This window comes from Anser brachyrhynchus (assembly GCF_964034855.1).
Source record: "Anser brachyrhynchus genome assembly, chromosome: 10".
NCBI classification, from domain to species: Eukaryota; Metazoa; Chordata; class Aves; order Anseriformes; family Anatidae; genus Anser; species Anser brachyrhynchus.
Window position 1 is genome coordinate 4,752,468 of NC_137705.1, and position 25,482 is coordinate 4,777,949.

The window sequence follows — 25,482 nt, forward strand, 5'->3', positions numbered from 1 at the left end:
AAATCTGAAACATCATTGTTCAAATAACTGAGAACAAGGTAAACCAACAACATCAAAAAGGTCGGCTTCTGTGATTTCTCAAGGGCTTGTTATTTTGTACTTTCCAATTCTATTTGATGTCTTGACAAAACAAGATGACACAAGGGAGAATACATTAAATTTTGATTTTCATCTAACCTGTTACAGTAGTGGCAGCTTAATTTCTTTTACTTTTTACCGAAGACGGCTTTTTGCGCAATTACTCTAATTGCCACGCCACTTTATGAGAAGGTTTCTTTGCGGGTTTCCCATTTGCCTTGATTTTGCGAGGCATTTTTTTGAAGGCGCTTTGACCTTTAACACGGAGAGCCGGCTGGTTGGAGTGCGTCTTCATTAGAAGTAAATCACTGAATGGCAAGATTGTCAAAGAAGCAACTGATGTTTTCTCATTAGAATCTAATTTGCACCGTTGTGCTTAGCTGCGATGTGCAGCTGTAGGTGTCTGCGCTAGGTGTGAAAAACTGCACGTTTTAAGCAAATAAAGTTTACAACTGTGAGAAAGGCTCCGCTCGGAGCCGAAGTGGCAGAGCCTCAGTGAGTGTTTAAGCAGGGCTGGAGCTGCCTTCCCCTGTTTCCTACGTGAAACACGCAGTGTGCTTTAACCAGGTGAATATTTTTTTTTTTTTTTCCCAATAGCTTCCTAATTTTTTTCAGCTGGCCAGGACAATGGATGCCTCCTCGCGTGCCCCAGAGCGCTGCGGCTGGTTCTCGCAAGAGAAATAATCCGGCGCGGAGCAAAGAGGGGGCTCAGCCCCAGCACCGCCGGGGTCCGAGCTGCGCCGCTGCTCCCAGGCTGCCCAGGCAGGAGAGGAGAGGAAAGAGGAAAGGAGAGCCCCTCGCTGCAGCACCGCCTGCTCCGGAGAACTCCGGGCGTGCTGAACGCTGCTGATTCAATCACCGCCTTTTATTATTTAATTAAGCTCTCCTTAATGTATTAGTGGATTAATACACAAATGCGAGGAGGCTGACATGATGATCATTCTCAGCGCATTTAGGGTGGTGGGGAGAGAGAAGGTTTCAAGGGGTTTTCAAGGGCTGGAGGGGTAATTCGTGTGTTTCTAAGCAGGATGGCTTTTGGTTTGTTTCAGGGTGTTTTGGCAGAATATGTGGAGCAAACATTTCCTTTCCTAAACTCTAGGAAAAAAAAAAAGCTTTTTTTTTTCTTTTTCTTTTTTTAAACCGAACCATTATAAAATATCACCGCTGTTAGGAAGCATGTACAGCAGGTTGTAATTTTTCCTTTCACGGTGGAGCGGGAAACAAAAATGATAACTTCTTAAAATGTGAAAAATGATGGTGATAATCTTGAGGTTGAAATCTCACTCAGCTTATTAAATGAGTATTTGGTTGTGTGCATTCCGGTTTAGTCTGTATTTGACAAATGTTAGATGTAGAAAGGATTTAATTTATGTAAACTTTATATTTTTATGCAAATTAAATGGGTATTTATTATAGCAGAAACAATTATCCTGGCACTTAGTGAGAAACCTGGTATGCATGAGAAGTGGTAGATAAGATCAGATGTTTCATTCTGTAAACAAATATGAAAATATCCCCGTTTTTCCTTAGCTAGAAGAGAATGCAGAAGAGAGCAGACATCCTGACATGCCGGGGAATGTCAGCATAGCCCATCTCCCTGCCTTCCGTGGGTCAAAGGCAGATCTTTCCTACTGATAAAATATAATAAACAAAATTATAACCATAAAATGCTAATTTAATTTTAAAGAGGCTCTCTTCCCCCTCTTTTTATAGGGAGTTGCATTGTTACGGAGAGAACAGTTATGCTAATGACAGACTACTTAGCTGATTTTACATTAATGTAATAAACAGTACCTGTCTTAATGTGTTGTGCAGTATCATGGCAAAATAACTAAGTCTAAAAGCGAGATTCCATTTTGCATAATGAAACGGAATTGCAGTTTCTGCATGAATAATTCTTTCAGCGGCAGTTTTGGGTTGTTATTTTGGAGGCTGAAATATTATGTCAGAAGTGTTTCAGTCTCAGGATGGATGCGGGTCCTGCGTTCAGCACTTCTTCTGTCGCTGGGCTCTGCTGCGGCTGGGGGCATTGTGCTTTTCCCTCTGCCAGGGTACCCGGGGTTTGTCCTCTCCTGGGGCACGAGCAAAGCCATTTTGCATTGTTTCGGTTGCGATTTTTTTTTTAATATTGCAAAAGTAGCGCATGTAATAGCTTTCTAATAAGACAGCTCAATTGAATTGTTTGTTTTTGCCTAGCCGTGTCTATTTTTCTGGCAGTCCAGCATTTTTAACTGTTCCTCAGCCACTTGCTCTGTGTTCGGCTGTGTTGTGCTCCGTTTAACTTTTATCACAAAATCTTTAACTGAAGAATTGCTGTTTGGAAATCCAAGGTGCCTGCTCCGAGGACTTACTGAAATCAAGTGTGAACATACATCACAGGAGAAAAGGATTTTCTGGCAGAGTTATTCTTTGTGAATTAAGGAAATCCTCCCCATCTTCCATGCATGCCTGCTAACAGTTAACAAGACCATCACTGTATCCAGCAATGAAGGCACGTTGTGTGAAAATGGCATTTTCTCTTTTTTTCCCCCCCACTTCATACAAGATTAAACTACTTGAAATTATTTAGCTAGTATTTAATTATATTAATATCAGGGAAAATGGGGGAACTAGATGATTAAATCGGTCTAAATCATTTTCATCCCCGTGACCCTTGTCTGAGTGGTACGGAGGAGTGACAAATGCATCCCTGCTGTAACTCCCTTGTGAAGTTAGAGGTGAACTTGGCCCAAGTTGTGCAAGTTTGCCTCGGTCAGCCTCTCCAAAACACGGCGTGCTGGCAGAGCTCGGGACTGGGGAGAGGACGGGAAGGCTTTGGGGGAGCCAGAGAAATAGCAGGCAGGACCCCGGGAGACAGAGAGAGTGGCTGAAAACAGTTGTGAGTATTAAAGACATTTTTTGCCGTTGCTGGTATTAGCATGTCAGCAGGTCTATACTAGCACAGCTCCGAAAGCCAAATTGCAGCTGTATTTTTACCTCTGCTGCCAGGTTTGCATGCAGCTGGGTATCTACCACACCCTATTGTTATCAGTCAACAATACCAGAAGCGCTTCATTAATCATATCAATAACAACAATCATGTTTCATGTAGAAAATGGAAATAAACAACTTAAAAAAAAAAAAAAAAAGATTGATTTCTGTTCTGCATGCTAAGTTAGCATTCTTTAAATATATCTGCCAGTAGTTTAATTTGAGCTTCAACTCCCCGAAGGCAGTAAGACAGAATTATTTTAGTTCTTCATAAACTGCCTTCTGTGATTCATTGTTAACTCATAAAACACACTCGTTTTCATGTACTTAAACAGTTAAGCCATTTTCAAAGTTGGTTTGTAATTTTTTTTGGCAACACATTTCGCTTGACATCTGAGAGATAAAAATCTAAAATTAATTTATAGCCTTCAGTTTAGGTTTCATTTACTATCAGGCAAAATATCAGAAATAAATATATTTTATCTAACGTAAGGTAAAGTGTAGTGCACAGTATCTAAAATAAAGTTTAGTTTTGACTGAATACACTCAAAAAGGGACCCATAAATATTAGAGAGCTGTAGTTAAGAACTTACATGACTGTTTTAAATACTATTGATTTAAACCACTGGCTAGATTTTATGAATCAAAGTGTAATTTCCAAGCTTTGGCTATATTTCTCATCGCTAAAGCACTCTCTCTTGTGTGCCTTTAGCAGCTTTCCAGACATTCAACACGGGATTAAATGATAGTAGTTACAATGATCAATAGGTTAAGACCGGTACAATCACTCTTACCGCTAATGACCTCGGTAGTAATGGGTAATAAAGTGTGGGCTATAATAGCCTATTGCTGGTGCTGCATGCCCTTTGCTTCCCAGTATTACTAGGGACTAGCTACATGAAAAAGTTGGACGGTGGGAGTTAAGAGGGTGGATATATAGGCCATAATTCTCAACTGTTTCAAGCCCTCTACCAGGACGTGTGCCCACGCTGGTCCGGGGCGCGGGTGCCGTTTTTAGCGGGGCGCTTTGTGGTGTGGTGGAGTTTCTTTGCAGGAGGCCTTCGGAAGTCGCTTCCCCAACGGGTAAACGCGGCGTTCGCCATGCCTAGGAATTACAGGCAGGGCCTTCTTTGGAGTCGCAGGTGGGGTGTGAAAATGCGGTAAAACGGGGTTGGACGGAGCCACCCAAACCTGCCCGCCTAGGTGGGCCGCGTTTGGCCGTGTGTTTGGGCCCTCGCTGGTTAAGTGCTTCTGTTGGAGCAGCGACTGTGCAGCGAGGAGATTCTTCACCGGAAGGTACATGGCCGGTTTTCAAAGGTAGGGCCAAATCCTCAGATTCATCCTGAGATAAACGTGCAAAAAAGCCATGGAAGTGAATGGGAGTTGTCTCCGCATGGCTGCCGGCAGAATGCGGCCCTCCGTATTAATCACCGATGTGTAGGGTTTACAGCACCCCACCCTATTCCTGTCTGTATCCCTGCTTGTCGTCATAAATCTGACTGAAGAGTATTTGTGTTGTATATCTTCCAAGAATGGCACAGAAAACATACTTAAACATGCTTCCTCTTCTGTTTGCTCAGGCCAACTTCAATGGCAGGTAGTACAAACCCCAGGGTAAAGTAAACTTCTCAGGGGATGGGAATAATGAAGGTGAGTCACGCTTCGGGCGAAGATAGTGACTGCAGCATTTAATTAAATAATTGTCAGCTCCCAGAAAAGTTTTTTAAAGACTGTGGATTAAGATATTCAGAACTAAGGGGACTGCCCATCCTCATGACTCAGTGACCTCGTCCCGTGGGACGAGGCGGTGGCACCGCGCAGTGGCTTCGGAGGGACCGGAGTTTGTCCCATCCTTAAATCTCCATTTCCCTGCCTTCGCACCTGCCTGCCCCAGCAAGGACCACAGGAGGTTCGTGGCTGGGATGTGGGGGATTCGTGCTGGACCATGCCGTGTTGGCGTTACAGGGCTGTTGGTTTGCCAGACGTGTCTCGAGCACGTGTTTTCTGGGCAGCGCCGGGCCCTGGCGCACGCCATGTACACAACAACACCGGGCGATGCGCAGTGCACATCAGTCTGACCTTCAGGAACCATTTTTAGTTCATCAAAATTAGTGATGCTGAGAAATCAGGACATCAGTGCATAATGACTGTGAAATTAGGAATGAGAGCTTGCTATGCAAATGACAGGACAAATCATGTGAAAAAGTCAAGATAAACTGCATATTAAGACATTATGTTACATAAAATTAATACTGCATTTCTCTCTTGCTTACTACTACACTGGAAGGTTTTTTTTAAACTCTTTTATCTTCTGATCAGCTATTGTCTGCTGATTTTTTAAAAAGTGGTGCACAGAAAAAGTGCTAAACATATTATTACCTTTTATTGTAATACGTGAGATGACAGGAGATCCTTTTTAGCAAAGTATATCCTTTACTGCTTTTAGTTTTGTGCTGTCACCTATTTGATTTGAAACTATAGAAAAGTAAGGTGCTTAAATATTACTGTTAAAACTCATATGGGTTTTGTCTTTTCTTCCATTGTTTTTTTCTCTTCCTTTTCTTTTCCTTTTTTGGGGTGGAGGATAGAGGGGTGGGTTTCTAGGGAAATAGTCTTCTTGCATTACTAGGACTGACAAAATGGTTCTCATGTAGTCTGCAAATTAAACACAAGTGCAGTGATTATTTTGAATAGCTAAATTACATTCTAGAAAGCTTGCAGAATTCATAGCATTGTCATTAGGTATCCGCTTGAATACAATTTGTGTAACCTTGGCCAAGACAGCCTGTCATTTTAATGTCAGTGTTTTATCTGAACAAGACATCATCCTTTCAGATACAGTGTACAGGTTCCTTGCAAAGATGCCCGTGCAGAAACGTGTTAACAGTTGCAAATATGAAATGCTATCAAGTTCATCACTGTAGCTGTTTGTCACTGAAATGTCATGGAAAGCGGCTTTTAATGGTATCTCACATAATATGAAAGAATTGAAGACATCTGTATGCTGGGTGAATATGGAATGGTAAAGACATCGTAGCAGGGCCTCTCTGTTAAAATTGCATAGGAGTGCAGTGCTGTTATTCACGTCACTGAGCCTTCCTTCAGTTTTCTTAAAAACCTGTCCTAGTAGGGTCTAGATCCCATCAGCACGGGATACTGGGCTCTTGAATTTCTGTGCGGCAGGGAGGGGCTTTCTGGGAGGGAAAGGACTGAGCCGGCAGTTCCTTGTAAAAACAAACAAATCTGAGCAGGTTTTGCTGTACTGCTGTCTTTAAAGAATTCCCATCGCAGAAATGCTCTGCACAGAGGGACCTGAGTTGCCGGGGAAGCGCAGCCGGTCCCTCTGTGCTCGGGGTGGGCTCGTGCCTCCCCGCGCCTGCCCGTCTTCCCAGGAGACGCTCCCTGACCCCCGCTCTATCTCTTCCGCAGGTTCCCGTGTCGGTGGCTATGATGACACCTCAAGTGATCACTCCCCAGCAAATGCAGCAGATCCTCCAGCAACAAGTGCTAACTCCCCAGCAACTCCAAGTCCTGCTCCAACAGCAGCAGGCACTCATGCTTCAACAGGTAATTGTCGCATTTGCAGCCGCTCGTGGGGCCCTGGCAGGCACCGGAGGGCTTCGCTCCCGACGTCTTCCCGGGAAAGCAGCTGCCCGCCTCTCGGGGTCTGCTCCTCGGAGCAGCCACACTCTGAAATGAACTGACTGCTCTTTTGTTTTTAGGTCTAGAAATAGCTCCTGGAAACAAATCCAAGGAGCAGTGCTAGGAGTATTTCCAGGATCAGCTAAATAACGCAGCTGCATGTTTAAGTGTCAGGTCTTCGGCAGATGTCCCTGTTGCTTTTGCCTGCATCCCCCAGAAAGTACAGTGTGCCCTGATTAATTGCAATAAACGAAGTGGTAGGGTGATACTTCCCACTTCAGACCTTGCTACGTCCACTTGGGACCATAAAGGGCTATTGAAACAGTGGCAGTGAAAGCGAAGAGGTTCGCAAGCCTTAATCCGTCTGATGTCAGCCAGCGTATGCTGCGCGGTGCATCGGTGTCTCTCCGTGCCCCGTTTCAACGCGTGGTCCTCTATCAGCTGAGAGTTGGCTGCCGATGCAACCCAAGGCTGGGTTACCGTAGGGTATGGCTCAGCGTGGGCTCGCGAGCATCGGGCCAGCACGGGCATCCACCAAAACCCCACCTCGCGTGCCCCCTCCTCTCTGCCATGCCGCCTCCTCCCGGCTCCAGAGCACAGCCTGCGCGGCGAGTGGCTGGCTGCGGGGAGGAGGAGAGTATTTCCCAGGATGTCTGTGCATGTATCGAACAACACTTAATACAGTCAAACCCTATCATTTAGAAAGCATGTGTGTTTCACAACAGAGATTCGCCAGGCTCTCTCAGCAAGGGCATTTTGGCTTTGTTGTTACAATCAAAGGTCATTCCTTGCCTTATTTTAATTAGTTTGTGTAGAAAATGGTATGTTTTTCATCAGTTCATTTTGGAGATTACTTTTCAAACGATAATGCCAAGAATAGTCAGTGTGCACTGAATTTATTGTCGAGTTTCAAACTAAAGGTCAGACCATTACAGATAAAAGGATGCTATTTTTCAAATCACAGTTTGTGTATTACACCAAAAGGGACACTGAATTGGCTCTCCACTTTGTTACTTACCATCTTTCCTTTTCTTTGTAGCAGCAGCTTCAAGAGTTTTATAAGAAACAACAGGAACAGTTGCAGCTTCAACTTTTACAGCAACAACATGCTGGAAAACAGCCTAAAGAGGTACAGACAATACCCATTTTACTTTCAAACCACAGGTCCCAGAGGACTGTCTAGTGGCTATTAAACTGTCATTCATCTTATAAATGATTGCACAACTGAACTGACTCTATCAGGTCTCAGCTTTCAGATTTAGAGTTATTGTCCTGTTTTCGCCTGTATTTTCCTGCGCTTTCCATTTGCTTGCTGCCACATATTTTATAGCCGGGGACCATGCCTTGATGTTCGGTATGAGTACTGGAGCAAGCATCTAGACGTGTATCTTGGGAGAGTGCTTTTGGAAGTTAGTTATGTTGCAGAGGGGAGGGGGCGAGGAAGCAGGCCCAGATATGTGGCTGTCCTCTCTAAACAGGGCAAAATTCCATGAGATTTTGAGTTTGCACTTGCAGTTTCCAACCAAAGAGGTTGGGATGTTCCTTGCTCAGCAGAAGGGACCGTGCTCGAGCAGCGTTAGTTGTGAGCAGCGAGGGAGGGCTGAGATGCAGAGGTAGCACGGGAATGCCACCCCATCACAGCGTGTTGTGCCCGGGTGCTGCAGCACACCGCGGTGCACGGTGGCCCGAGACCTCACTCAGATGCCACAAGGGTCCATGGCAGGAGCAGGATCACCAAGGTGGTGTCTGTCTCTACTTAAAATACATTTATCCTCTCTCAAGTATTTTCCACGTTCTCACTTTGTTGATTTTGGTGTGCTTAAATTCGATTTTCCTGTAGTGACATACATTTTGATGGCACCAAATTCACCCCTGTACTCCCAAGGAGTTTGAGACTCCGGTCTGACATCAGCACTGGCTCGGATAGATCCTAGAAAGCTGCCTCTTGGCGCGAGGCGCTGTGCCGTGTCCTGTGCTAGTGGCAGCGGTTGGGCATCGCGTTGCCACTGGTGATGCTCGAAGCGCGCAGCGATTTCTCACCCCTGAAATTTTGGCAAATTGTGCCACCTGTGCCAAGTTTCAACCCCGAGTGAATTTTTCCAGCTGAGTTATAAACCCCTGAAAATAGGGGGTTTATAATGGAAACGCTGACACAACCTTAACCATAGCACGCTTACGGGCGCCTCTATAATAAAAAGGGAACAGATTAAAAAGTGTCTAAAATGTAAATCTAAAGGACTAACAGTAATTAAAATGGAAATGGCACAGGGAGGGAAGGCATGTAATTGTGAGATATCACTGTGCAGAATGCTCTCAGCTTTGTTTTGCTGGCTGTTTTTCTAATTCAGTAGGGCTTACTCATCAGTGGCAGTTCAATGCGCGTTAATGACTCTGGGATGCAGGCATCACTCTGGACAAAGAAATGATTATTGTGCGGTCAAAAGAAGTTCAAAGACAAGAAGGGAATTTCAGTTTTTTCCTTAGAGATCCACATTCAAGAGCATATAAATTAAGCCAAATGTTAAAAACCACAGTCTGAAAGCTGACTTCAAAGTCACAACTCTCTAATTAATGAACTGCGAGCTTCAGTTTGGACAAGTCGTGGTTTGATGCGCCCATAAATCAACATGACAGGTCTGTTTCACAGTCTCAGACAGCGCTTGTCATTGAGTCACATCAGATGTAAACACAGCAGAAAAAAGAGGGGATATGAAGGAGGTGCAATTGATCAACAGAAATGGTAAAAACCCACTTTTGAAACGCATTATGCATGATCACAGGAAATGGCGATAGCCTCAAGAGGCTTTCTCCTTCTGCTGTTGCTTTTTTGAATCAGATTTCTAACAGCCTTCAAAAGGGAGAATAAGAATTATGGAGCTTCTCCCCTGTGGCTGGCAGGCAATAACCCCCTGTTGTTATTTTGTGCTTCTTTCTTTTCAAAGGCGTCAAAATTTAGTTTTTTAAAGATCTTTAACTCTATATTTGAAGACAAACAATAAAGGGCTGCCACTGTCATTCTTATCAGTTACCAGGGATTGTATTTTTTCTTTCTGTTGCCACTTCTTATTAACCTCTTATTTGGTCTATTAGACATAGTTTTGAATGCAAGCCTGCATGCTGGGAGAACATGAAAGTTCAGATGAGCTCAGAGGGCAGATAAAGAAATTTGAAGGGGAAAGTTACACAGCAGAATGAACGATAAAAGTTAACTCTTCTAAATTGCTGTTGTCAGACAGGAGAGCATCTCAGACACAAAGATGAGGGCTCGGAGCTTGAAGAAAAAATACTTTGTGTTAAAAAAGACGAGAAGGGAAGTTAGACAATGTGATGGCATTTCAATATCTAACACACTGATTTACTGTGGTCAAACTTCTGATATTACACTGTCGAAAGTAACAATAAGAAAAGACTCCTTCCTGTTTTAAGAAGAGCATTTTAACATGATAGCGGCGAAGAGAACAAGGGGCCCAAGTCTCTCCAGCTTTCCCTAGGGTTTTTTTTGCCGAGGGTTTCAGCAGAGGCCTGTTCCCACAGCACTCTCACTCCGTCCCATCCCGCAGGTTTGCTCAGCCCCGTTTTCCTGTGCCGAGGAGCTTATTCTGGCTAGATTAGCATGCGAGCGGTGGGTCTTCCTTCCTCCCCCTCCTTGTAATCCACAACAGCGGCGGGTCCCAGGCTGTGCCGTGCTGTCGAGGGGACCGCTGGTGGCGATGCTGCCATGGGGTGAGTTTGTACCCCACAGCTGGACCGAACACATGAGTGTAGGGCTTCCCTGGAGCCCCTCTGCGAGCGGCTCGTGCCACCACACCGTCCTAAAAGAAGGAAAATGCTGCTGATCTCCGTGGACCGAAGGGGTCCGACCCCTAAGCAGGCTAGTGTAAGGGCTGGCCGTCCCCTTGTAGGCTGTACTCGGGCGGCAGAGGGTGAGTTTGTGGGGCGAGCTCGGCTCCGGCCCCCAGCAGCCCCCACCGGGGGGGCTTGGGGCCGCGGGATGCTGTGGCCGTGGCCGTTTGTCCTCCAGCGCTTGGGGCAGCTTGTGTTAGGCAGCAGGGAGGGACCTACGAAAGGAAAACAGACCTTTGACAGGAGCTGTAGGGAGGGGATCAAAAATGCGAGTTTTATCAGGATATTTCAGCGTTTTAACACTGACTACTGACCTGACAACAGGACTGCACCGAGACCTTTTTTGTATGCATTCAATTGTGAGAAGTAAACAAACTGCCTTGTATCCTGTGTTTGGTAACTGGGTGGGGAGCGCAGTTTGGCAACGTGCGTTGCTTTTAAATTCTTTCTTGGACAATGGGCCTTGTATACTTTTATATCCTGGCTTTTCAAAGTAGAGCGTGTTCGAGAGCTTTTCTTGGGATAGCTGGGAAGACAACCGCACGGGCATCAGGCGATTTGTGTCAAGTTGTCGGGGTTTTGGGGTGTTTTCTTTAATGCTAACTTCGTACTCAGATGGCAAATAGGTAAAGCCACAGATTACTGTGGCTAATTTATTTATTTATTACAAAATACTGCTTATTATATATAGACATGCTAAATATACATTAAATATATGTCTATTTGGAGGGGGAACATCTGTGGAGGCAAGGATTGCTCCTAATGGATCTGTCGCTGCAGCTTGCATTCATCTGGTGCTGTTGGCAATAGTTGCAACAACTGGATCTGTCTGAGCAAGCTGTGGCACAGAAATGAAAACTCTCCAAGTTCCAGTATGGCTAAACACTCGCTTGTTTAACTGTTCCCGAAGTTATAGATCTTCTTGGGAAATAAGAAAAATGCACTTGCCTGTCGGTACAGTTGTAGGTATGCAGTTGCTTGTAGTATTAAGATTGATGGGGCATGGCAACACAAAAACAACTATTTAAGGATTTTAATAGAAGTAATTGCCATTGTCCTTAACTTTCCCCAATAAAGGTTTTTTTTTTTCTTTCCTTTTTTTTTTTTCTTCTTTTCTTTTAAGCCCCCTGTGACTGTGTCACATTCAGCGCGGCGGGGCTGGAGGGCTCTAGCGCCCTGGCAGAAGGTGGGGCCCCGGCCCCTGGCTGGTGGCCGTCAGCCCTGCTCCTGTGACCCGGGTGGATTTTTCCTGCTTGACACCAGCAGGGAACGGGGCCAGCGATCCTCCGCACCGATACCAGGGAGGGGCCACCGAACGCTGGCGGTCTGGCCGGGCTTTATTTGCAAAAGTGTGTAGTTTTGCAAGAGTTAATTTTTTTTTTCCATAATTGTTAGCCATAATGTGTATAAGACCTCCACCTTGATACGATTCCTAGCAGATTAGGGATATTAGATAATTTCCTTCTATTTATTGTACTACTGCACTGTATTATCTTTCTATCACTCAGATAATTACTAAGGAAATCTACATTAATTTTTTTTGGCTAGCACAAGGAACTGCTAAACACTGGCATGATGTATTGATGTTTTACACAACAAAAGTTTTCCTCTTGTCATTGTACAATAAATAAAAAGATATTTATCAAAACGCAAAGCCTTTCATGGATTTTAAAGAACAAAGCAAATAAAACACAAGATGAGCATGGAAGCAAAACCTAGAGGCTTCCTTAACTGAACAAAATTAAGGACTCAGAAGCCTGGAGTACTGTACATATTAAACACTCACATTCAAGTAAGATGTTGTTTGCTAAATTATGAATGTGTGTAATTAAAATCTAGTGGCTGTTTCTATGAAAGATTTACAATGTTATTTCATCGTTTGTCATGGCTAATTAACAATATTAGATGAAGTTTTTCTTCTTCAAAGGTCTGATTTTTTCTCATTTATTTATGTCAGAAGTGATAAACAGAGTAGTTAAAAGCTTCTCCGGGTACAGTAGTGAGAAAAGCAACATGTTCTTTTACACCTCGGAGGTTCAGGGTTCACGTCCCTGCAGAGTAAAGCAACTCTGTCTTCTTTAGAGTGAGAATAATTAAAAATTTCAAAGTGCAGAAGTAGCAGCCTTAAGTACAGCAAAGAATCATTCTGCACATAACAAAGTATTGTTGCTTGATGGATGGATAAGAGAGAGTAAGTGTAAAATACCATAAATCAAGCCGGTTGTACTGCCTTAATTGTCGAGACAATCCTTGCATGAGCAAACAGAGCAGAGTACAGGGCTGTTTTTCATGACGTCCAAGCATGATGTGTTTACGTGGGGCGACTCGCGTTCGACGTGTTCTTTGCTTCGAAGAACTGCCCAGGACTTCCACAGCTGCCAGCAGCGCTTGCTCTGTCCACCACTGATGGGCAGCCCCTTCTGGGGTAAAACACAGCCACATGCACCAAATTCTGCATCCGTTTTTCATCGGGTTTGCAGGAGGAATTGAGGTGGAATTAAAGTATTCAGCGGAGGTGGAAATTGACTGCAGCCCTGTTGGTAGCTCCAGCACCTACACGAACCTTGGGGTCCTTGGTACTGGGTGGTGGGCTCGCTGTCCTTCCTTGATACCAAATGACCATGATCAGGAGTTGCCGTCTGTTGAGACAAGGAGCCCTGCAAGTCCTCTGTTAGTGCTCTGCTCTGTGTTGACAAATGTGCATTTTTTTTCTTTTCCAGCCCCAGCAACAGCAGGTGGCTACGCAGCAGTTGGCCTTTCAGCAGCAACTCTTACAGATGCAGCAGTTGCAACAGCAGCACCTCCTGACTTTGCAGCGTCAAGGGCTGCTAACAATCCAGCCTGGCCAGCCTACTCTGCCTTTGCAGCCCCTTGCACAAGGTAGGTGAGGGCTTGGGGGGCTGCCGAGCAGGCAGATAGCACGTGCACACAAAATTGTCACTCAGTGAGACACAGAGATCTCATCGGCTTGCAAAATAACGAGCAGAGAAAAATTCTGACAGACAAGGTGGGCATTAGAAAGGTATTTTTGAGAAGGGCAACACTGAAACCGTGGGCTGCTCTCGCTAGCGGGGGGCAGGTGGTTTGGAGTTCGGATTCAATTTGCACAGCTATATCCAGCCTGGCGGACTCGAAGCTGCTGGTTGTACTAATCCGGACTTGAAATCCTCCACAGGAGGCTTCCTAATAAAATTTTGGTGCTGGGTTCATGGCTTAGGATAGTGTGAGAGCAGCTTTTCCTTATTATTTTTTTTAATGTGCTATTTTGGCCCTTTCTGGCTCTACCACTGGCGGGGAGCTGGGCACAGAGGAGCGCTGATCACACGCTGCCGAGCTGTAGAAATGCGATTGCCCTTTTCTGCGGCTGAAAGGGAAAGGTGGCAGTGTCTCCTCTCCATGCCTGTTTATATGTCCTTCATTTCACTGCCTCTGTACGTCAGAGCTTCATTCTTCCCTCCACGCTGAGGCAAATTGGGATTAACTCCATTTAATTTTAATGGTGTTATACTGGTGTTATTGACAATTAGATCCTCCTACATCTTTATTCGGTCCCGCACTCTGCAGGAAGTTACTGGTTTGCTGAAATCCCTGCTTTATTTTTTTTTTTAAAGATACTGATACGTTGAAAGCGATAGCTACTTAAATCACAATACTTTCGGCAGTAATCACAACCTGGGCATTTTTGTTCTTTCTTTTCCTTCTTGGCTTAATACATACATTTTTTTCAACTGGGTTTCTGTACAACCTGTAGGACATTTTAACAGACTTGTCTGAGCTCTTGTCTGTTGTGATTAAAGCAGGTGGTTCAAAGTTGGCATGGCTCAGGGAGGACCAGGTCTTTCAACTAAGATGCTGGTGTTTCTGAATAGTCATGCCTTTTCCTTCCCTTTGCCCCCTAATAAATTTAAACACCCACCTCAACAACTGGAGTCAGCTCAGCTTGAAATGATTTGGGCTCTTCAAAGCAGCCTTGGGGCTGCTACTGGTTGCTAAACCATATAATGAATTTACATTCAGCTCTGTTCGGTTAAATGGGGTGGGGGGTGAAATTGCTTCTGCTCTTCACCCTCCCTTTTTATGTGTGTGTAGCTGCAAAAAGGAAAGCGAGGTGCCTGGTGAGCGTTAACTGGTGTGGACAGAGGGAGACGAAGCTGGGGAGTGGAGTCTGCTCTGTCATGTGGCTGCATGGTTTATTCAGGCTTGTTTTTCGTTTTTGCAAGACCCGCAAAGGTGTTGGAGCAACCTCCAGTTGGAGGGTGACATTCACACTTCCCTCTGCAGGACTGGGTTTAGCTTTCCTGCGTTCCAGAACCGGACTGCTGACGTTAGACTTGTCCTGATGAGGGAAGGTGGCTGGCAGGGAGCTGCAGGATCAGGCCCAGGGGTGGCTTGTCAGTCCCCATCAGCATGCCGAGTGATGGCGAGAAGGCATGAGATGAGCTCGGGAAAAAGGGCATGTAGACTAGTGGTGCCATTTATACTTGCAGAATGTTGTAACGCGCGTTAATTACGCTTCGGATTTATTGTTGGAAACATCACAGGCCGTTCCCACGTGCCCACTGGACTCAAGCTTCAACCTTTCTAATTTTTCCCACAGCTCCTATACTATTAAGTTTGCTCAGTGAGGTTCATTGTACAGTACATCAGTTAAGCTGTCCAAAGGAGGGCAATTGGGCAGTGACAAGACACGCTCATGTGTAATGTGAAAGAAATGAATGTGGTGATGCATGAAGTGTAATCTGTGCAGTAACACATCGGAGACACCAGTAGGTAATTCAGCAGTCGTGGCATTGATTGATACGGCTAGCGGCGTAGTGCCACTATTAGTCCTCGCCACGTTGGGAAGAAGCCTATTTAAAACCGAAGGGGTGCCAGAGAGAGCCCAAACACAAACAGGAGGGTCCCGAGGCTGCGCTGGGCAGGGAGATGAGCCTCGAGCAGCGGGGGGACGGGGCTGGCTGGGGGCGGAGGGGAGCCCGAGAATTCAGGCAGGTTGCGATCCAGCACGATTTTTTTTTATCAGAGAGACGATGGCTTAAAACTGATGTCATTACGAGGTTTAAATCAACTTTCTGCTTGCTTGAACATGGTCACCTGGGTATGGAGGTACAAGGACACAAAGAGGTTGAGCAACTCTGTTTGTCTTTGAGCCAGTGATACCTGGGGTTGGGAAATTGAGTTCCGTGAGCGGTAATCTGTCAACTGTCCCCACAACATACATTTTTTAAACCTGTGCCTACATTTTCTTTCATAATGAAGGGGACTAGTTGTCCTGAAAAATGCAACGAGGAGCCAGGGCTATAGTTTAAAATAATTGGTAATGGACACTTCTTATTTAAGAAAAAAAAAAATTACATATATCATGCTCTTTTGTTTTCAGAACAGTTGGCAAGAGTGAGACAAATACTGTCAGTGTGCATATAAAAAGAAAAATCCAGCCCTCTAGTTAATGTAGCTATGAATTTGGTTAAGAGCATTTTGCTTTTTATTCTTAAGTATCTATAATAGCAATAAATGTTTCTAAGGAGAGAATGCTACTTCGTAAGTGGGGTTTTGTTATGTTTTTAGAACTAATACATTGTTCAAAGCTGTATTTTAGTTTCAGTGCTCGCCTATTGTCTTACACAAAATAGCACATCCTTTAGTGTTATATTTGTGTAATCTGTGCTGTTTTGTATTTAGACACATCTATAATCTAGATTTTACATCTGTACATAGTAGCAATTTAAAAACAAACCACATTTCAGCAGTGTTCGGAGCTGTGAGAGCTAGATCTTTAGGAGCTGTAAAATGAAACTGCAAATCACACTTCAGATCACTAGTGAGTGAAAATAATAGGACTGAGACATGAAGGTGCCTGATTGCTCCCGTAGATCTGGCAGTTTCAGGTCTAAATCCCCGTATTTGTACGTACGAAGTTGCGGCACAAGCAGTAGTGAGCTCGGGTAATTGCACTGCAGTTCTGGGAATCGGACTGAAAATTTACCTCTCGCTATTAAAATGAAACTGTTAAATGGTAAATTACATAATTTATTGCGAGTGTTCATGAATCTATTCGACTTACTTTTACCATTTGTTCTATTATTTTATTTAACCATTTTGCCAGATGAGTAATGAGCATACCTTTCAGCTGCCCAATTTGACAGGCTAGTTAGGAATACTCTTCAGAATTATTCTGAAAGAACGACATTTGGGGAAGGAGGAGGGAGGCTTTTTTTTTTTTATATGTAATTTTATTTTTTAATAATCAAATGATGTCAGCGATGCCTTCGTTTTTTGAACGATGGATTGTGTGCAGGCACGTATGACATCACAGCTAACTCTTCTCTAGTGGCATCCAGCCTGAAATCCTTCTTATATTCTCTATCATTTTTCACCCTGAAATGGGTGTTTTGTATTTCTCTTCCGATATATGCTATAGTTCTCTTTGTGCTAATAAGAGTTACACTCATATAGGAAGTTAGAATAACCCCCTTGACTTTTGGAGGATCTACGGAGAGATATGAATATATATTATTCATATCACAGTATATAATACTGAATGTATCTATTTTAACAGCTGTATAACTCTGCAGGCTGCAGATGAAGTATCCAGAAGTGACCGGGAGGGGAAGGAAAGGGGAAAGGAGAAGCGGGGACGGAGAAGGGAGAGCGGGCGCAACCCCTTCTCCAATTAAAAACTGACTCGTCCAGATAGGGGCTGGTAGGAGGGCTGAAGGCACTTATTCTTTCCTATTTGCTTATTCTCGAAAATAAAAATAGGTGTCGACTCATACGGTCTCCTATCAATATGTTATCATCAACAGACAAGTCTATTCACTATTGTTTCCATTGAGTAAACAGTGGTGTAAGGGTCAGCCGCGCTCGCAGGTAATTGTTAGTGCGCAGACAGCGCTGTCAAGCGTGTTAGCTAAAAATACATCCCACACTGTCACTTCACAAGGTGTTTGAAAATAATAGCCCAGATACAGCAAAACAGGACATAGGCTTGTGTACTGACCTTTTTCTTTGTTTAATTTGCTCAGAGGTTTAATTTCAGGGGACAAGTAATAATTGAATATGTCTAATAACTAAATGCTCATTTGGGACAAAATCCATCAAAATATAATTGGCATTTGGTTCTTATGAAAGGAAAATGACGTGGCTTTAGAGGAATGGATGTGTCCTAAGAATATCTGATCACTTAATGTATAAATTGAAGCCTCTTTTATAATATATATTAATTGCAGATACTTAAGGATTTGAGCATTTTTTAGTAGTGAACCGTTACCGGAGACCAACTGTTTTTGTTAATGCTACTCTCAGAAAGGCGGGGAAGGTTATTGGTCTGTCGTGCAATAATTTACTCCTCTTTGATATGCAAACGATCCACGGTGAATATAAAAAAATCCTATCAGACTCATTTCACAGTTCTTAACCACTTAGATTCTCTGGAGTCTATCGCCTCATTAGACCAGTGCTCTCCAAAGCTAGCATAATTAAAATCTTTAACAGTTTAGCAAAGTAAAGATGTTTGGCTGATCACGTTGAGATGATTATCTATCCATTGTATTCTAAATGACAAAAATAAATTAAATTTAGACCTTGGCATTTTTTATTATGTGTTTCAAATGAATATAATGCATACTGCCTTTTTTTTTTATTTCAATACCTTGGGTTTGGTGAGATACGTGGCTGCTTGAGCTGCTGCTGTATACTCAGAAAATGGCAGGTTTCCTTAGGATAGCTCCAGTGCCACGACACGCTGAAACAATGAACAGTCATCCAAATGATCTCGAAGCACAGTGATGAGAAACCTCTTTAAGAACACACAGACACTGCCTTTTATTTTTTATTTTTTTCCGAATATTTAAGCGGTGCGTCTCTACTGCTCATTTTTTCCCATGGCCTTCTGAAAGAGCACTGAAATAGCCTTCAATTCGAGAACTTGACTTGTTTGATTGTGCCACGAACATAAGCTTTATCCAAAACCATGATCTCATTGTGAGCCCAAGCCACGCTGACGTGCATACCCCCCTGCTCCAGGCAGAAATACAGCCCACTGGAGTTTGCAAAGTTTTCACTCAGGCTATTTATTGAATGCTGCATGCATGTCCCAAGCCTGGTGTCCATTGTGGCACAATCAAAAAACAATTTTTTTTGATTTCTTGAAGCTTATTTTATGTTTTCATTTTACTTTTGAATGGCTCATTAGCATTGATCTAAGAAATGACAGTAATAATAGTGTTACTTGTATAGAAAGTTATACAGTTTTTCAGTAGACACATCCATCAATTAAGTGAGCAGTTCGAGAAACCAAAATTAATGAGAAAGATAGGTGTGTTAATGAAATAATCATAGTATAATCAATTTGACTGTTAAAATTTGAAAAGCATTTCAGGAAGACAATATGAATTCATAATTTATGTCTAAAAGTGATTAATAAAAACTGTATTTAATAACAAAGCTATTTGTCATCATTTAAAACTTAAGCACAAAATTAGTCATATTGTGGTTCGTGTTGTCATAATAATAAAGCTGAGTATTTTTTTTCCCCCAGACCTTCCTTCCTTTTAAAAACAGGTTAGGATGTATTTATTTTCCTTAAAACAACAAAAAATAAGCTGAAATGAAACTTCTCCAGCTGACTGCAGAGCAGCCCTTGGCCGCCCTTGCTGTGAGCTCAGGGGATTTCTGCCTGAGGAGGGCCTGGGCCCTCTGGTCTAAAAATTACAGAAAGCAATAATAATTCATGTGCTGTTGGGTGGGGGTTGTGTGGCCTGTCTCTCCTTCCCCCAGACCCCACATTTAGCCCTGGAGAGGTATTGCAGGTGCACACCAGGAAGCGTAGCAGGAGACGTGCAGTGTTCAGGATTAGCCTTTAGTTATTTAAGAAAATGAAATAAAATACATGCGTGTAAACGCACACAGACACACACAAAACTAACACTAGGCTTTGTTTACTGACTCTTTGATTTAATTACTGTTTGAAGACGGCCGAATTAGCTGTTAATTGATTTAATTATCCAATTTGTTTGTTTCAGGCATGATTCCAACAGAACTGCAGCAGCTCTGGAAGGAAGTGACAAGCTCGCACACAGCCGAGGAGGCAGCCAGCAACAACCACAGCAGCCTCGACCTGTCCACCACCTGCGTCTCTTCGTCCGCGCCGTCTAAGACCTCCTTAATAATAAACCCACACGCCTCAACTAACGGACAGCTATCGGTCCACACTCCTAAACGGGAGAGGTAGGTGCTGCTGGAGTTGCCATCCAGCCTCGTGCCTAAAATGAGGGCAGAATTGTTGGGAACGGTGGCCAACAGGCTTGGCCTCGATTTTGTCCTCCCCATCCTGCTCTGTCTGATTTTGGCGTGGTTGAATGGAGTCTCCACTGGGCAGAATACGCTCCTTTTGTTCAGATCTTTGTGGCTTGTTAATTGGATCAATGTGGGCACAATTAGCTAATTAAAAGTGCATTGGATAAGCGTACTGAGGAAAGTGTGAAGAGCGTAAGCTGGTTTTCTTTAGAGTTTTGCATCACGGGTGGTGGCACTTTCGATGTGCTTTGGGTTTGCAGACCAGAGGTGAGAAAAAATCGGTTGGTCACTACAGGCTGTTTTAGCACACATCCCCTGCTTTTCTGCCAAATTTCAGCATCCCCTCTCATCTGAGACTCTTGCCTCTTTTTCTGTGTATTTACCTGCTTTCACAAAGCGGGCTAGACTTGAGTTCACTAGGTTTCTCTAAAACAAAGTGTTTTTTTTTAAGCGCTGATAAAATTAGCTAACTGGTGTTGTTTGGCTTTTAAAAGCGTGAGTTAATTTATACTTGCTAGTTTCGCATTGTTAGAAGAAATGGCTTAAATCAGGGGTTGTCTGTTGATGTGCTTCTCAGCACGGGCTCCGCTTTATTCGCAAGGATGCTTTATTGCAGGTTTGTTTCTGTACACCCCCAGATTTCACTGAGGCGTGTCTAACAACATAACTTTTGCTCACGGTGAGATAGACGGGCTGGGGCCGCGGGCAGCAGCAGTGCCGGCGCTGCGGCAGAGGAGAGGGGTCTTGGGGAGCACGTGAGCATCCTCGGTGCGCTGGGAGCACCGTGCTTCTTTGCATTCAGGAGAGTCCCTTCACCCATCTAGAAACGTTACATCAGACGCTAGTGAAAGCTGGGTTTTATGGAAACTGATGGCTTTGTCTTTCCATCCTCCTTTCATTCATTAGAAAGAGGATAATGGAATTTTTAAGCCATAGAGTTTGTATTTCTAGTGGCCTGAAAGTAGATTGATACAGAAGCTATACAAATACCTCTTTCATCTTTCTAATATTAAGAAAATAGTGGTGGTGGGGATAGATAAATTTAAAAGAACACCACGCCCTGTGTTTGAAAGAACTGCTGTGTGCGTGAGGCATCATTTTCTATCCATGGCAAGGACGTGGCAGAACATTAGTGTACACGTTTATAATGTGTGCAAGTGTCAAGGACATGATTTTCATGAAGACTTAGATGGGATGCTAAAAACGAACGGATGCTTATTAAACAATCAAGTTCCCTTTTTGCTGCATATGGAGCTGAACGAGATGGGTTTATGACTTCCCAATAATTGTTTTATCTATGTTTTTCTTAGTTTATAAAACAAAAACTCATGCAGTGAAATGGACGCTGCATAGGCACACGTGCTGTCTGCTAATGGCAGTCTAGCCAAGAAACAATGTGCCATTGCTGCGTAGTTTGAAATGCAGAGGAAATACACGAGTCTATTCTGAAGTAAGAATTTTCTCATGTGTTCTGTGAAGTAGGACTGTAAATCTGTGTGTCTGAGCGCTGAGTGCTGTTGTGTAATTGTGGCCTGGAGGTAATCGGGATCTACAAACAAGGAGATACATATGTTTTTATTAGTAAAGTTCCAAATAAATTAATTAGGAAGGCATAAACATGCCACAGTATTGTTTGTGACTGAATGAGGTTGGAAGACTTAAAACCCTCTGTTGTTGAATTGATAGATGCATTGTTAAAGCTTGTCATTATACTTCACTTAGGTTTCTATTGAGTTCGCTTCAATATCAAAATACAAAAATAGTTGTATTTAGGAACACAAATAGGAGGGCTGCAGAGTTTGCTTTATCTTGCCTCTATTTGGTTCACTGAAGGTTTACGCCATCCATTTGCTGCAGTGATTGAATTACATCTTTATCCATAAGTAGAGCAGGAGACTACAGGCAGAAGAATGCCTACGGATGCACTTAAGGGTTTTGTTGCAGTCTCATCAGGCCCCGTGGTGCCTGCCTGCATTTCATATGACACAGAAGCTCCTCTTGTTCAGAGGCATTGAGCTGGCTTCCTTTCTGAAGGGTATTTATCAATGGCCAGGGCTCTCGGGGTGGCGAGTGAGCAAGGAGAGAAGTGTGGATGTGCGGCAGCATCGGGTGTATGCCTGAAAGCCCCCAGGAGGTGAAATTTTAGCCCCGTTACAAACAGAGCACAGGCACGGGCAGAGTTCTGGTTGCTTTTTGATGGCAGAGGCTAAGACTGGCAATAACGGTGGATCTGGCAGCAGCATGGCTTGGCTGGACGTGCGGGGAAATCTGTGCCTGTTCTTGAGCCCAGCTAGTTCAGCTGAGCTGCCAATGCGGCAGGGCTTGTGGAAATGGTCCCTAGCCTGCCATCAGGTCAGGTGGGGCTGTCGGGTTTGGGGTTGCCACTTCCCCTGCCTCCTTCCTGATGAACGTGCAGACCTGAGGCGACTTGGCGCGTGTGTTACCCTGCGATGGGGAGGCCGATAAATTGGGGTTGGGGCTCTCCCGAAGAGCACCCAGAACCTGCCCACTTGCCTGTAGCATTTGATGAGATGTGTGTGGTGCTGCTGCCCCACGGCCGGGTATTTAGCATGGGGTGGCTTTGTCCCGGCATTGTGCGGGGGTCTGCAGCGAGTGAGCGCGCCGACCGCATACGGGGTGCACGCTCTGTGCGGAGTCAGCTGCTAGCTGGGGTCTGATACGACCAGGAGCTATTTATTTAGATTTAAACAACAATAAAAAGCATGTAGTAAAAGCTGTAAGTGTCCTAACAGTTAACCACAGCCACATCATAACGACTGCCCAGCAGCAATAAATAATCATATACAGGTAACATTAACTTTTAGGGTGTGCCGTAAAGCTGTTTCCCCCCCCTCCCTCCTGGGCTTTTGAGAAGGAGTGGGCTGCAGGAGGCAAGTTGGTTATGTGGGAGTTACTGTCATCGCTGTCATCGCTGGCACATGGCGCTGGGATAGTTCAGCCGTGTTTTATGGGGTTCCTGATCCCGCCGGTCAGCACGTGAGCCCCGTGAAGCAGGAGGCGCTCGGCTGGCTGCAGTGGCAGCAGAAGCACCTGTGTGGAAGTCGTTGGTGAGCGGCAGCTCAGCTGAACGAGCAGGGTAAAGGCACGTTTTCACTATAAAGAAGTTTCAAAATAGCAGGAGGAAGGCAGTCACCGGCTGCTCGGCGTGCCCACGCGTCGCCGTGCTGCGGGCCCAGTGCCACCGCTGCGCACGGAGAAAGAAGCTCTGGTGCTGTGCTGGGCGAGTTCTCCTGCACGGCACGGAGCCAAGGGCAGGTGGGTGGCCGGTGTCACCCCGGGATGTGGCCGTGCTCGAGGGCAGCAACGTGCCCTTGGAAGCAGGAGGCAGCCTCTGTTGTGGGCACGGGCCAGGGAGGATAGCGGTGCTGCGCTTGGTTTATACGTGCCCTGCGCGCGGGGCTTTCACGGGAATGAGACGATTCCAGCTATAAATAATGGGTTAATGCTTTCATTCATTTGGGCTTTAAATGTATATTACATCCATGCTTTTGTCCCACATTTCGCCCCATTCCTGTAAGTAGCAGCAGCAGCAGCTCTGGGGTTTGGTGCACAGCAATCTGTTAAGGAGATAAATAATCTGCTTTGGCATGACACTCCTACTCTCCTCTTTAATTTGTCTTACACAAGGAAAATTATAATTAAATCATTCAGGGTAAACCCTTGAGTGTAGAGAAGGAAAAAACACACTTTGGTAAAGATTGCCAATAGAGACCAACTTCCCTGTTGTGCCGTGCAGAGACATTTATCAATATTCAGCACTATTAAAGAGAGAACATTTCGTGTGATTTGTGAGGCGGATGCCAAAGCTCAAATCAAGGCTTGTTAAGATCCTTTCCCCATGCAATCATGGGCATTCAGCATCATTAGAATTCAGCACTGACTGTGTGTTTCATGCTTTGATTTTACTCAGACAATTTAATAATGTTTATTGTGCTGATTATATATATAAATTCACTCAATGCAATAAACATACCTCAGTCATCAGTACCCTAAGGGAAATATTTAGTTATAGATACTTGTATTCACTCAGGATAAGCGAAAGTGAGACCATCAACCAGCATGCAAACCTCTCATCATCTTATCAGCATTTGGGTTTCTTCAGTTGCAAGCGTTTTTCCTCCACCTCGGTAAATAAATAACTAAGGGCAGCCCGTTACGTCCATCTGCTGTGCTCACAGATGTCAAGGGTAGGACCGGCTTCCATGCTGTTCCGCTGCATCTTCCTTGGGGAAAGCTTGGTTATTTTCATGGGAAGAGCAGAGGAACAGAGCCGAGGGATGTGCGGTCACTTGAGGTGACTGCTGACTCTGTAACCTGACGGGCAGCGGGCATCCCGAAACTTGTGTGTGCAGGGGTATTCCCGACGTGGGTAGGTTTTGCAGCAGAGGTGGCTCTGGCTGAACACGTGCCGGGAGGTTTGCAGGCGCTCTTGAGCTCGTGAGCCCTCCAGAAAGCCCCTTCCCCTACTGCGTTTGGTGTCTCGGGGCAGCCCTGGTTCACCCGTTGTTCCTGTGGTCACTGGAGGATGGAGGCTGTGCCTACAGAAGTGAGCCAGCAAAGGTGCAGGTCTGTTTGGGAAACATCTGTTCGTGAGGGGTAAGGGGAAGAGTTGGAGGGAAGGACTGCATGTCCGGGAGACCTTTCTCCATCTTGCAGCAATCCCACATTTGTCTCCTGATGTCTTTGTGTCCCTTCCTACCCTGCTTGCCTCCCGTCCTCCCACCTAAGCAAGTGGCCATCTCATAGGAAAGATAGATGAGATAAACAGGGGGGTTTAAATGGCTGTTCCTTGCCAGTGTCACAGGAGGAAGGAGGCTGGAGAAGGCTCTGAAGGGGAGCGAGCGAAAGGGCCTGGCAGAGCACTGATCTGCTGCTCCGGCTCAGTGCGCTGTGTTTTACTGTTGTTATCTGCCGTGCCAGCTGATCCTCCCATCGAAATCCCAGGGCCCTTAGACGAGGGCATTAGGATTCAGCACAATTAAGAATTACAGATTTCGGTCCATTATTAACGCTCGGGATGAAACGCTTCAGCCCGCAGTCCATATGCTCCCCGGGCCTGATCCTCCCCTGGCCGGTAGCTCCGTGCGGTCCCAGGCCCTCGCTCGGCGCTGGTGCCAGCAGCACTGCTCAGCCGCGGCTCCTCCCAGCTGCTCCTCGCGGTTTGCTGAGCTCCTCGCACTTCACCATCAGCAGAGTTTCCTTTGGTTTGGTTTCCTCAAATCCAGCCCCTGGTAAGCAATGGGTGTTCCCACCGTGCTGCCTCCCCGACGGGGCTCGGATGCTGCGCGGGACGTGGGTGCAAACCCCACCAGGACCCCTACCAGCACCTGAGCAGCTCGTGGGGCTGGCTGGGGGCACCAGGTGACTCCCCGTGGTGGCTGCGTTCCTTCCCGACGTGCTCAGTGCTGGGGCTGTCGCGGCACCCCCCACGCCCTGGCTGTACAGCTCGCAGCATCCGACCCGATCCTGCCAGAGCCGGCGAAATCGCCGCCGTCGCTCTCCCCGTCTGAGTCACTGCTCGGGGTAATGGGCTTTGAAAAGTACCGGCCGTGACTCAGACCTGGAGTTGCTGTTCCTCAGTTTGAAACCTCAGCAGGCATTTGTTGTTACCGGTATCCGAATTCGGGGCGT

The 25,482-nt window shown here is 45.2% G+C and overlaps 1 protein-coding gene across 32 annotated transcripts in view; it reads left to right on the forward strand.

Annotated features, from left to right (window-relative positions):
* Nucleotides 1–25,482, forward strand: part of FOXP1 (forkhead box P1) — a 384,485-nt gene that overhangs the window by 301,707 nt on the left and 57,296 nt on the right. For 24 of the 32 annotated variants that reach the window (XM_080606041.1, XM_080606022.1, XM_080606050.1 and 21 more), the window contains 4 exons: nucleotides 6,478–6,615; nucleotides 7,730–7,819; nucleotides 13,254–13,413; nucleotides 19,557–19,761. In XM_080606041.1, the coding sequence (XP_080462167.1) occupies nucleotides 6,478–6,615; nucleotides 7,730–7,819; nucleotides 13,254–13,413; nucleotides 19,557–19,761 (593 nt within the window). The remainder of the gene's footprint in view (nucleotides 1–6,477; nucleotides 6,616–7,729; nucleotides 7,820–13,253; nucleotides 13,414–19,556; nucleotides 19,762–25,482) is intronic. The other 8 variants (XM_080606026.1, XM_080606033.1, XM_080606031.1 and 5 more) reach the window with 1 other exon arrangement.